The following is a 12,564-nucleotide window of genomic DNA, read 5'->3' as shown; positions in this document are numbered from 1 at the left end:
CATTTCTTGATTATTAAAAATCCCATAAAATACACACATTATATAAATATAAATGTATATGTGTGTCGTATTGCAACATTTTAAGTCAACTTTTGATCATCCGTGACTTAAATGGTATATTTACTGCATTTAACTACAATTTTTCTAGTCCACAATATCGTTTGTTTTCCAATTAATTTGAAAAGGTAAGCGGGTCATCCTATTTGTCGCCGTCGTCACCTCTCCCCTCATTGGTCCGTTTCGAAGGCTTAGTGCTGGACGGAGCGTCTTGGAAAAGGGCTTCGATGACAGCAAGATGAATGAATGCATCGAGACGAACAAATGCCCAAGAAGGAAACAGGATCCTTTTTTTTTTTTTGATGCGGGGGAATCAAAATAGAACGTGTGACGTTCAAGAGACACACCTTCCGCTTACATCCCAAGAGAGGGTGCATATGTAGAAAGAATTCCATTGATTCCCAGAAGTCAATTCTCTTCTTTTCAAAGCATTTCTCTCTCTCTCTTTTTATTCTGTTTCCAATGTGTACATGTCTGTGTCTTGAACCAATCAGATTTCAAATTCATCCTGGCCCTCCATGACATCAACATGTATCCATCCCCATAATTGGTTGGTCCGAGCAAATGAAGTTCGACAACCAAAACACGTTTGTAGCATGCGTTTAGAACGCCGTCACGTAAGAACGCGGACAAAGGGGACTCTAACTCAGATTCTCGCTTTATTGGTCAACTTGATGAAAGACTACAAAACGAATAGACAAAAAAATCTCAAGTAATCAAATCTGTACAAACCTAAACTGTATGTTTTTTCCCTCTTTTTTTTTTTTTTTTTACAGCTCTGGCTCATATGAATCTGAAAAGTTGTGTAAGTGTGTGCGCATGGGCGACGTGCGTGCTCACACGTGGAAATTTTACAGTACGGCAGGACAGGGAAAACAAAATACCCCCCCCTCCATGAGGACACACACGCCAGCTGCTGGCAGGGGTCTGCTGCCAATTTTCAGTCAAATCGATGTACAGACCCACTCTGTGGTTTCAACCTTTCCACAGGAAAATGGCAGGGGTGGGGGGGTAGAAATCTCTAATACTCTCACACCACACGCACAACTTGCCCAGCATTTTAACATTCACTGGCACAGGGGGCGTCACTCGTTCAGACAATTTGTAACATTAAATGTTTTAAGAAGTACAGGTAAAAAAAAGGGGAGGGGGGAGCCCTGGGTAAAGGTTTGATTTCTGGCTGTTTGGTGAAAGAAAGGAGAGGTAGAGAGGGCAGGAAAGAAGAGGACAAAGGTCAAGGGCCCGCTACTGCGGTCATTTCTTAGCTTTTCTCGGGGGGGTGACGGGACGTCCGGAGCCCATGCCCCCGCCCCCGCCGTAGAACAGCTTCTTGTCTGCGGGCTTGAGAATCTGGCAACGGAGGGAGGAAAAAAAAGAGCAAAGGGCAAGTCATCCAATTAACACAAATGAATGTCTGCCTTAAAAGCTGTTTCCACATCTATTGAGGCACATGTGAAAAAGGAGGTTTCTCTGAAAATGCCGTCCCTGACCCAGTTGTCACCCAACTCAATTTGTCGAGGGGATCTTCTGCTTGCTCACCTGGAACGAGCACATGAGGGTCTCGTCCACGCTCATCATGGCTCCGGCATTGTCAAACTCCCCGCAGTAGTTGGGGGCTGAAAACAGCGTGACCAGCTGCCTCTTGGCAAAGAACTCGTAGCCGTCCTCGACCACCTGAAATCCACATAACCGGTTCGTATTGAGGAATATGAACACCATTTAGGACGCGATTGTTCAGAGGTATACTTTTTGGCTTGACAGAACTGAAATGAAGTTGCCAAAAGGACAGAAGGGAAGGGACAATCTGCTGCCACCTGTTGGCAGAGGGGCAGACTTCATTTCCTCACATTTACATGGGGGTTGGGAATGAGTCCAAACCAGGACGCATTTGATTTGAAATAACTCAATCCATTTAATCAAACGGAGAATAAACATCCTGCATATGTAACGTTTACTTTCATTCTTTGTTGTATTGTAGTAAAATGAAGAGAAAAAATTGGCAAACAAATATGGGCGAGCACTTGACGGTCGCCTAAAAAGGTTTGTACCTCACTTGAATTGCCTATGGATGCCTGACTTGGCATAAATAAAGATCCTCAACTCACTTCAACAGTTCCATAACAACAAGATGCCACCAGATGGCACCAAGGCCACAGCCTGAATTTGGGGGAAATTAGCCAGTTATTTGATGCAATAAATTATATCTATTTTTGGAATGTGAATACCCAAGACAATTATCCACGCCTGAGCCCAACTGACCTGATGGGCTCGGCAGATGAGGTCCATGTCGTGCTTGTGGAGGAACTTGGTGACCACGTCGGCGCCGAAGGTGAAGGAGACGCCACGGTCGTTCTCGCCCCAGCCCAATACATCCTTGTCGGGGTCGGCCCACAACAGGTCGCATAGGAGACCCTGGTCGGGCACGTCGGTGGGGCGCATGACCCTTCGCACCTGCTCCATGGACTGCAGATCCGGAGACAGTCCTGCCAGAAACACAGGGACTTTGATGGCCAAAGGGGAGGCACGCGCGATGACGTCCGGCAAGCAAATGGTTCGCTGTGTTTGCCGTCCAACGGAACAGCACATGATCAGATGGGGGGTTACCCTAGCAATTATCACGGCCGTCTGTTGACATATTCAGCTACATGTGTGTTGATGGTTGAGACAGATGATCGAGCTGCTCCAGAACCGACCGTTTGTTTTTTTTTAAAAGGAAGACTTCAAATAGTAACTTGGTCCATGTTCTAACACAAAACGACTCCCGACTCCGACCATTCAAGTAAGTCCTACGTTAGAGCAGACAAAAATAAAGCGAGCGAGTGCCCGCTAAATTTCCGGCAGGTCAGATACAATCTTGCTCAGTCACAATATAAATTGGTGTGATCAAATATTTGTTGGTTTTCATGAACGTTTTTTTTAATTCATTTTGTAAAATGCAACTTTCTTCCCATGAAAAAAAAAATACACATCTATCATAACATGATTTTTTGGGAAGGTCTATTTTGTCAAAAACAGTCACCATTTTTTGGGGAGAGAAAGGGCATCTTTTGTTGTCTTTTTTTCACCTAGTTGTCAAAATCTTCACCTTTAACTTCATCATATGACAACTTTTGGATTATTGGGGCCCGAACGGGGTCCTTCGGATTCAAACGAAACGAAAAACTTTCAAAATACATGATTGCCTCGACAAGATGTCATTAAGTGTGACTCCGCAGTTGTGAGTCAAACACAAATGACAATGGCACCGGGTGGGCCTCAAAGGTCGACCGACGGCGGTGTTGACAGTAAACAGCCAGCAGCGACGACTGCGCGCGTGTTGTTTGTTCTTGTGAGACTACCTCCATGGCAACAGAAGATCTTCTCGTCAACAATGGCAGCGACGGGCAAACAGTTGAAACAGTCAGTGAAGGTCTTCCACAGCTTTATGTTGTACCGTCTCTTACCTGTGGACCCAAAAAAAAAAAAAAAAAAAACTCTTATCTAGATGCTAATAAAATCGGTCAAGACTCACCCTGTTGCATCACATTAATAATAAAGTGCTTTACGTAATCTGGGCTGTAAACATCAGGCAGGCTCACATTGCTTGATCACGCTGTGTCGCCTGGGAGCACGTGTAGCTTCAGGGTGGCAGTCTACTACCACTGATGACCGCACACTGTCGATTGAGAACAACCTTCTTGCTTCTGTGTGCAAGTGGAAACTCAAACTTGAAGCATCTCTTGTAAATTCGGAATGGTCGAACGCCCAAGGCCGAGCAGAACTTAAGTGATACTATTTTTCAGCCATGCCGATAATCACGTAAGAGCATGTATCAGCACGAGCATTCACTTTTGAGAACCGACCGATACCACGTTCTGATACTGTCAGTACTTTTGAAAAATAATTCAATGAACACAATGACCGATAACAGTGACTAAACACCTTTCCGTCTTTGACACACAATGTGTGAATGTATTATGAACATGACGTAAGAAATAAACAACTAAGCAGACAAAAAAATAAAATAAAGATCACAAACCAACATTTAAAATAACATTAAATTGTACACATTCGAAAAGGAGTAGGAAGAAGTGAAACACATGATTTGCTAATGTGTCAAACTGCTGCAATTTAGCACCAACTACGGGCAAGGAGGACTTCAAGAAAAAAACTGATTTGCCTTTAGTATTGATGGTTGGCATCGGCATCCTTAGTTTTGGCTCGCCCACCCCTAGTCTTGTATAAACCGCAAAATGTTTGTGATGATATACAACATTTCCAAAGTTAAACGTTAAAGACGAAAGCAGAGCTTCTTAAACTTTTTCCATTATGCACCCCCCCAAAAAAAAAAATATATATATATATATATATATATATATATATATAGTTCACTTTTCCAAGTAACGTTTTCCATGTAACTCAAGTAACTCAATGGCTAAACGTTGAGGCTGCTCACAACTTAACTGTACTGCAGTGATTCAATTGGACACTGCCCAAGGAATCCTGGCATACCACATGAAAGGTTTTACGGTTCTTACGGTGACATAGGACAGGGTGTGCTTGCTCATAACAATTGTGAATCAATTGCACACGCAAAATTCATCTGATAAAACAGGTGCTTACAGAAATAGTCCGCACCAGGAAGCATGACTAAAGATGACAAGCACAGAAAATCCCACAGAGGTTTGTCACCCATTTTTTTCTTCCCACATACTCCATTTCGTGTCTTCCAGGCGTGTTTCACCTTTTTTTGACTTTAGCTAACTTGCCTTTACACTTGGATGACAGTTAGCAACATTATCATTTTGCGTGGAAACTGCCTGTGCTGTTAATATGAGGTTGAGAGTGACATTTTTACTTCATTACTTCAACATGTTCAACATGTTGCGATCGACTCAGCCGTCCGTCCATTATGTGATTCAGTGAGATTAGAAAAAAGGGGTGGGGGGGGTACTCACACTCATCATAGAAGCCATATATCCTATTAATGGAGGCACACTCGTGGTTTCCCCTCAGCAGAAAGAAGTTTTCTGGGTATTTGATCTTGTACGCCAACAACAGGCAGATGGTCTCGAGCGACTGCTTGCCTCGGTCCACATAGTCTCCCAGGAACAGGTAGTTGCTCTCCGGTGGGAAGCCGCCGTACTCAAAAAGCCTCAGCAGGTCATAGTACTGCCCGTGAACATCCCCTTTTGATGCAAACATGGTTAAACGTACAGTTTAATTCCTTTTCGTTTTATGGGTCAGTTTTACAGTAATGGGGAGCGACAAACGGGTTGAAGTACGCATGGTGGGCTTCTTATTTTTTTTAAAGGTCTTTCTATATTGCGGGGAGGCTCCGTCACATAACCTCCATAATATATTGTAGTACAGCAGACAGATTTAGTCGCGTAATCACAATTTCCTCAGGATTGAACACTAACTAGTATCCGTCCCAACATCCCCAAAACCCAAAGTCTGACCACAAATCTTGAGAGGCGCCTCGAGTTCAAGCAGGATTGGCTGGCTGAGGAAGATCTCCCTGGATTTGAGGCAAAGACCCCGGATTTCATTCTCTGTCAGCTGGACGTTTTTGCCAGGTCTGGAGCCTTTCACTGAAACCCAGGGTAGAGACAGCAGGAGGGAGCAATCAACAAGAAAACCTCTGACTAATAACATTAACATATACTGTATACTATATATTATACTATACTGTAAAGTATAACTTTTAATACCATTCAATACATTAATAGATGATACAATCTGTGTTGTGAAGCGGTGATTCTCATTCATTTCGTGTGTGGGACGTATAGATGGGTTTAAAATAAGACGTCAATATTTTCAAACGCTATTTTACCTGTAGTGATTTGTTAACTTCTACAAAGGTGGGTCGCGACCATGGCCTGTATGTACATCGTTCAGTCGAAGCAGAAAAGCGCTAATGATTAGTAGTAGACTCAAGTGATTGCGCGCGTTGTTTTCGTCGCAGTTTAGAAGGATGCCGCGAATCTTTACATTGTTTTTTAATGCATCTCAAGCACACGTTAATGGTGAGAAAATAGCTCCACGAGAAGGTCGATTTTTGTTTTGTTAAACTAAATTGATTTTGAAAAACATTTTTGTGTTAGTGAAACACGATTGCCAATTTTTGGGCAGGAACAGAAATAAATGTAGTAAGTAGTAAGAATTCATACAGTGCATCGTTGATTCGGCTTGTAAACTTAGCTAAAATGGCTACCTCGGTGGAAATGATCGAAGTCTTACCTTCCAGCAGACGCTGAATGATGGAATCGATGTTCAGTTTGTCGGCCTCCGCCATGATAGCCTTTTACTCTTTTGACAAATACCTACGAGCCAACGGCGTAGTAGTAAGTGACAGCGGACTCCTGGGTGACTGTTTTCCTTTTTTTTCCAGATCAGCTAATTTTGCGATAGCGCTTAATCGGCTATCGTTAGCCAGTGAGCTAGCTAACCTTGGGGAAGAATGGGCAAGCCAAACGGCCTTCTACCGGTGTCGCTCAATACGGAATAGCTGACATTCACTTGAGAAACTGAACAGAGTCAACTATTTCTCTGGAGAGATCCAAATTCAAACGGGATTGTCGGTGGATTTTGTTGTTTCTGCCGTGGCTGCTTAGCACCATGCCGTGGACCAAAAAAAGACGACTGAATGAGAGTTCGCGTGAAAGGTTGGGCGGAAGTGGCCGTACAATATGACGATCTCCGATTGGTCCGTTCGGCGACGAGGCGGGATGAGCGGGATTCAGTATTCTCGTGCATCGGTCGTTTCTCGTGTCTGTTAGCATTTACTCACACGAAACAAATCAATAATTGAAATGGTAACCATTCATCGAATTTGGTCGTACATGGACGCTGTGGTATATTTACCCACTCAGCTACGTCGTATTTATGTTAACTCATCAATATTTTAAGTGCTTTTTGTTTGTTGTCCTTCCTGTATGAAACGGCACCCGTGGGTGCGCCAAACAATGGGAGACGAGTGAGCGATTCGCGATGATGCAATGACCCCAACATTACCATTAATTCTGTTTACTGTGCTTGTCCACACTTGAGGATGTGTGTGACGTTAGTCGTCCGTCGCCAAGAGGCCAAATAAAATAATCATGTGTCAATAAAGTTTCATGAAGCACAAAAAGGACGCCTCTTTGCAAACTGTAGCTCAAATACTCAGATGTATAGATGTTCATGAGTAGCCACGTCTTGAGCAATAAATTATTTGTGGACGTCTGCGCCATATTAGATGTGGCAGCTCTTCCCCTAAACTTGAATCACGATTCCTAGTTTATCAAGAGAGCACTTTTCAGAGGGAGGAATCACAAAGTGCTTTGCATAGTTAAAATGCAATCATAAACCTAATGCCTCTGTCAAATGTCATTGTTAAATTATTTAGAAAGGCCAGCCGTCACCAAAGACCACGCGAGTAGCGTGTGAGCTTAATTCCAAAAATAGTTCACAAGTGGCGGCACATTGTGATATTCTAGGTATGTTGTAGAAGTAATTGTTGGAAAATGTAAACATGTATAGGGATTGTTAAAAAGGGTTGCATGGTGATATCTGTTTCTTAACTTGTGAAAGCATTGTTGATACACATCTATGTGCATATAGATGAATACCATTAATTATTGATTTGTTATTTCATAATTGCATATGAAACTGCCATCGCTTCACATTAATCAGTGTCCAAGAATAAGCTTTCTATGAAAAAGAATGTTGACCCCTGATAGACTGTATGCCAAAACGTTTTAGACGTAGTTGAGAAACAACAAATTCAACACTTTTTTTTCTGTTCTGCACGAACCACCTCCAATATGGCGTACGACTCAGTGTTCGGCAGGGCCTGAACGTATGTTATCTGTGTTACCGGTTGTCACCGCCCATTCAGTTGCTGTTGAGTTGATTACGTCACACGCGGAGGCGACCACTTTTCATTTTGTTTCTCTTCCTGTTCGAACTAATTCATTGTCAAGCTGACAGCGAGCCTTAAGATCACCATGAGGCCGTACGCTCACAAACCTTCGTGAATCTACAGCATTTTCTTTCGAAAAAGCGTGTGGAACAACAGCGACAATGAAGCTGCTCCATAGAGACATTGAAAAAGATAACGCCGGGTGAGTGAGCTGCCTGGCAAGCTAACGTAGCTTGCAGGCGTAGCTAGCCTATTTTTACAGCTGTTAAGCACATGCCGCTTGCTAGCACGTTTGTTGACATTTGGTAACGAAAATAAACACATCCACGGAGAGGGAAGATGTTGATTCTCATGCAAAAACAGGCTGCTGGACGTCTCGCCAGCTAGCATATTAACTTAAGTGTAAACAAACCAAATGCTGAAGCGATGCAATATAAATTGGGTTTACTGACTCTTGCAGTCAGGTGACTCTGATTCCCGAGGAAGCAGAAGATATGTGGCACACCTACAACCTGCTGCAACAGGGGGACAGTTTGAGAGCGTCCACCATAAGGTACACTGTACAAACATTTGTATACCGCAAGTTGTGACGCAAACGGCTGGATTTGCAGGTCCCAGTTACCAATTCCAATGTATTGCCTACATCACATGGACATATTTTCAAATATTTTTACTTACTCTGTCCTTGTCAGGTAACACGTGAAACAAACCTCATCTGCAGACGTCCAAATTTGACATAACTCCACCACTGGGGTCTATCCCCGGGACTGAATGACAACACAAAAGTAGAAAAATAATAAGATAAGATAACCTTTATTAGTCTCGCAATGGAGAAATTCCCGATTCACAGCAGCAAAGTTATGAAAGGAAGAAGTAGAACAACAAAATATAGGAGCTGCTGGAAAGGCAGCCACTCACGCGGCGCCATTTTGAAGTCAAAATAACAAAAATAACACAACACAACACATAGGACACAGACAGTCGTGCAATCTTCACCACTTTTCTGCATACACTTTGTTGTCTGAAGCAGTTATAGATGAAAGAGGAGAGGATCAAAGTGTCCTTTCACCAGTGGATCAGAGACGTCATGCTGAAAATGTGCACACGTCTGCTACAAGCTAAGTTTTGAAAGCAAACACGAAGCTGTAGCGTCCATTGACGAAAAAGAGATTGGCTCACATCTCCTGTCCCATGTAAATCCACTTCAATTCCAAGCCGCGACTCCCAGTTCCACATCCGCATCGGCACTCCGCGCTAACGCTCCTTTCTTCTCATCGTCGGCTCCTCAAGCCTTACATCCATCCAGCCGCAGACCGTTCAACAGCACCGATTTCTCCGCTGAACAAAGCGGGGCTGTGAAAAATGCTGCCCATAACAGGCGCAAGACACAAGCGCCCCGGGACTGTCCAGCAACGACAGTCAAATGGCGCCGACATTCCTCCCAGGCAAAAACAGTGCTGGTATATCCATGCTGCCGAGAAGGCGCAACCACCAAGCACAGAGTTTCCTCCTTGACGAATGTCGTGGCCAAAAAATGCTGAAAAAAGTCCACATCAGGTCCACACGACGTAACAACAAACACAAAATGACAAAACAAACCAAAAAAAGCAAGGCTCACAAGAGCACTTGCCGACGGCTGCCTACTCGGGCGCCATCTTGACTTCATGAATCCTTAGCATTTAGTTTGCATTTACCGACTCCTCTCCCTAGTGAATTAAATAATCGTAACATCCACATTTCTCAAATCTGTATTGTGATGTGTGTTTCTAATAAAGAGCACTGTATCGCATTGTTTTACTGTACTATCTGTAACTTTGAGTGTCAATGGCTTTATAAGGCAGGGCCTGTCCCAGTGAGTGACGTGGATCTCACAAGTACCAACTTATTTCTACACGAAGTGGTCTATGTGACTGCAGTGACATTAGTCCGTGGTGAAAAATGATCCATGTGAAGCTTTGAGGCAGAAATTTTGCTTCAATGTTTTATGGAAATCGAATTACTCAAGTTATTTGATTAATTGTCACAGCCTTAGATCAGGGTGGCGTCATCAGCTGGAGTTGGGTTGGCCGCAAAGTCTGCACTGCCATTTTTTCTGACCCCGCAGAAAAGTACAGACAGAATCTACTACCGGAAGCGTGGGCAGCTCCAGAGTGCGGACGACTTTGACGTTATGCGTGGAGACCATCGACTTTGACACACAGGCCTGCCAGCTCAGAGTCAAGGGCACCAACATCGAGGAGAACCAGTATGTCAAGGTCAGCAGCGCTAATGAACAGATTTCCTCCAGACATGTCAAAAGTCGCCTTAAGAAGGAAGCGTCCTTTTTGCTCAGCGAAACACAGATATTAATATTTTTTCAGTACATAAATGTTATGGTGTACTTATGTGGTGTTCTTCACTCATCAGATGGGGGCGTACCACACTATTGAGCTGGAGCTGAACAGGAAGTTCACACTTGCTAAAAAGAGCTGGGACAGTGTTGTGTTGGCCAGAATCGGTAAGCGGCTCCTGCGTGTTATCAATGTTGAAAATGTAACTTTGGCACAATACGACCATCGTGTGGACCGCGCCGCAGACGAGGCGTGCGACCCAACGCAGAAAGCGGACGTGGCCGCGGTGGTGATGCAGGAGGGTCTGGCCAACCTGGTGCTGGTGACCCCCGCCATGACACTTCTGCGGGCCAAAGTGGAGCTCACCATTCCTCGCAAGCGAAGGGGAAGCTGCACCCAGCATGAAAAGGTGCGTCTGTATTTCCGTTTTTTTGTTTTGTTTTGTTTTTTAACGCACGCATTACATGTATGCGAGGTCCGTTGGCATCTCCTCGCAGGCTCTGGAAAGGTTCTACGATGCTGTCATGCAGGCCATACTTCGCCACGTTAATTTTGATGGTGAGACTTTACTTCTGTTTCGCTACTCACCAAACATTCAGGACAAGTGGATTTTAGCTTCATCTCAATTTTTTTTGTGAGTACCGTATATTGTGGTATTGCGATCGTAAAGTGGTTGCTTTTTCCTCAGTGGTGAAATGCATCCTGGTAGCCAGTCCGGGTTTCGTGAAGGACCAGTTCATGACATATCTCTATAAAGAGGCTGTGCGACATGACAACAAGGTGCTGCTGGAGAACCGACCCAAATTCATGATGGTCCACTCGTCATCCGGTCACAAGTACTCACTCAAAGGTGAAAAGGGGCAGTCTTATAAGAGCTGAGCATTGGCAGGTTTTACATGAGAGCGTATCGTGTGTCGTAATAGAAAAAAAAATATGGACAGGCATATATTCTTTATCCTCTGAGAAGAAGGGCTGCATCTTACAGAGAAGCTGTGACGGCTCAATGTGCATTGGTGTATTATGTTGCCCCCATGTGGCTGCAATACTGCTTGTTGTTTTGCAGAAATCCTCTCAGACCCCACAGTGACAAACAGGCTGTCAGATACCAAGGTGACAGTCTTTTGTTTCAATAATATGGACTACACTGTGTGGAGATTAAATTTTTTTTTTTTAATGCGATTCTTCGAATTCCAGGCTGCCGGAGAGGTGAAAGCCCTGGAAGACTTCTACAAGATGCTCCAACATGAACCTCATAGAGCTTTTTATGGGTAAGCATGAGTAGATCGTGTTGCTTTTTGACCGTTGTTGCATTTAGTGACAAACTTGCGCTCCCTCACAGACTCGCTCATGTGGAACAGGCTGCCGATGCCCTTGCCATTGACACTCTCTTGGTCAGCGATAAGCTTTTCAGGTAAATAACATACACTGGTGTTTCTCAACCTTCACAGGGCCAAATTTTATGTCCCCCAAATATATATCTTGTCTTGCCACACAAACACAAGTCTCGCCAAAATTCTATACAGTAAAATAAGGATAATCTCATCTCGATTTACTCACAAATGTAGTCAGTGTGAATTATGTGCTCACTGCTCGTTATGGCGTCCTGCAGGCACCAGGACGTGCCCACCAGGGCGCGCTACGTTCGCCTGGTGGACAAAGTGAGAGACAGCGGTGGCATTGTCAGGTAAGCCTGAAAAAAATGAAGTATGCGTTTGAAATGATTTGTTGATTCAAAAAAAAAAGATATATATATATATATATTCCCCCCCCCATGCAGAATATTCTCAAGCCTTCACGTCTCTGGTGAACGTAAGTTGAAGCACTGTCATCCGTCAAAAAACTAAAGTAGCTACATTCATTAGCCACAATATTAGTTGCACATGCATGCAGTGTACAGGCAAGTCTGAATTTAATTCTGCTTTACATATTGTGCCAATTGGCAAAAAATGTCTCAAGGCAGTTTACGTCAGGAATTTATCCTGCGCATGTATTGCAAACGCTTCATTGTGACTATCTGGCACATGTATGCAAGGGCTGGAAAAACTTTGGTGCCAGTTGATAGTTTGTCAGCAAATCACAATCAAGCGTCAGCCGTTTTACTTTTTTAGAACTGACTCAACTGAGCGGAGTGGCGGCCATCTTGCGGTTTCCCATTGCCGACGTTTCGGACGGCGAAGACGACAGCAGCTCAGAAGATGACTGAGTAGAAACATATGGCCGATTAAAAAAAAAAAAAAAAAACAGACCGGCTGTTGTATTCATTACCACCAGATAGAATTTTCCACTAGAATT

At 43.8% G+C, this 12,564-nt stretch overlaps 2 protein-coding genes across 2 annotated transcripts; one reads left to right on the top strand and one right to left on the bottom strand.

Annotated features, from left to right (window-relative positions):
- Positions 1-703: 703 nt before the first annotated feature.
- ppp1cab (protein phosphatase 1, catalytic subunit, alpha isozyme b) lies at positions 704-7,106 on the bottom strand. The gene is made up of 8 exons (XM_086138766.1): positions 7,054-7,106; positions 6,280-6,362; positions 5,499-5,630; positions 4,995-5,225; positions 3,396-3,500; positions 2,317-2,540; positions 1,597-1,731; positions 704-1,407 (listed from the first exon to the last, which is right to left on the bottom strand). The coding sequence occupies exons 2-8, from the start codon at positions 6,332-6,334 to the stop codon at positions 1,312-1,314; spliced, it is 978 nt and encodes a 325-aa protein (XP_085994892.1). The 5' UTR covers positions 6,335-6,362; positions 7,054-7,106; the 3' UTR covers positions 704-1,311.
- Positions 7,107-7,887: 781 nt separating this feature from the next.
- pelo (pelota mRNA surveillance and ribosome rescue factor) lies at positions 7,888-12,542 on the top strand. Its single transcript, XM_086138764.1, has 13 exons — positions 7,888-8,144; positions 8,403-8,495; positions 10,047-10,197; positions 10,349-10,439; positions 10,518-10,681; positions 10,770-10,830; positions 10,961-11,122; positions 11,336-11,382; positions 11,467-11,540; positions 11,612-11,683; positions 11,882-11,956; positions 12,050-12,081; positions 12,381-12,542. The coding sequence occupies exons 1-13, from the start codon at positions 8,104-8,106 to the stop codon at positions 12,473-12,475; spliced, it is 1,158 nt and encodes a 385-aa protein (XP_085994890.1). The 5' UTR covers positions 7,888-8,103; the 3' UTR covers positions 12,476-12,542.
- The last annotated feature ends 22 nt before the right edge of the window (positions 12,543-12,564 follow it).

This window comes from Hippocampus guttulatus, chromosome 19 (assembly GCF_054856545.1).
Source record: "Hippocampus guttulatus isolate MCC_2025c chromosome 19, RoL_Hgut_1.0, whole genome shotgun sequence".
Lineage (NCBI taxonomy): Eukaryota > Metazoa > Chordata > Actinopteri > Syngnathiformes > Syngnathidae > Hippocampus > Hippocampus guttulatus.
This window is presented reverse-complemented; position numbering and strand designations above follow the sequence as displayed.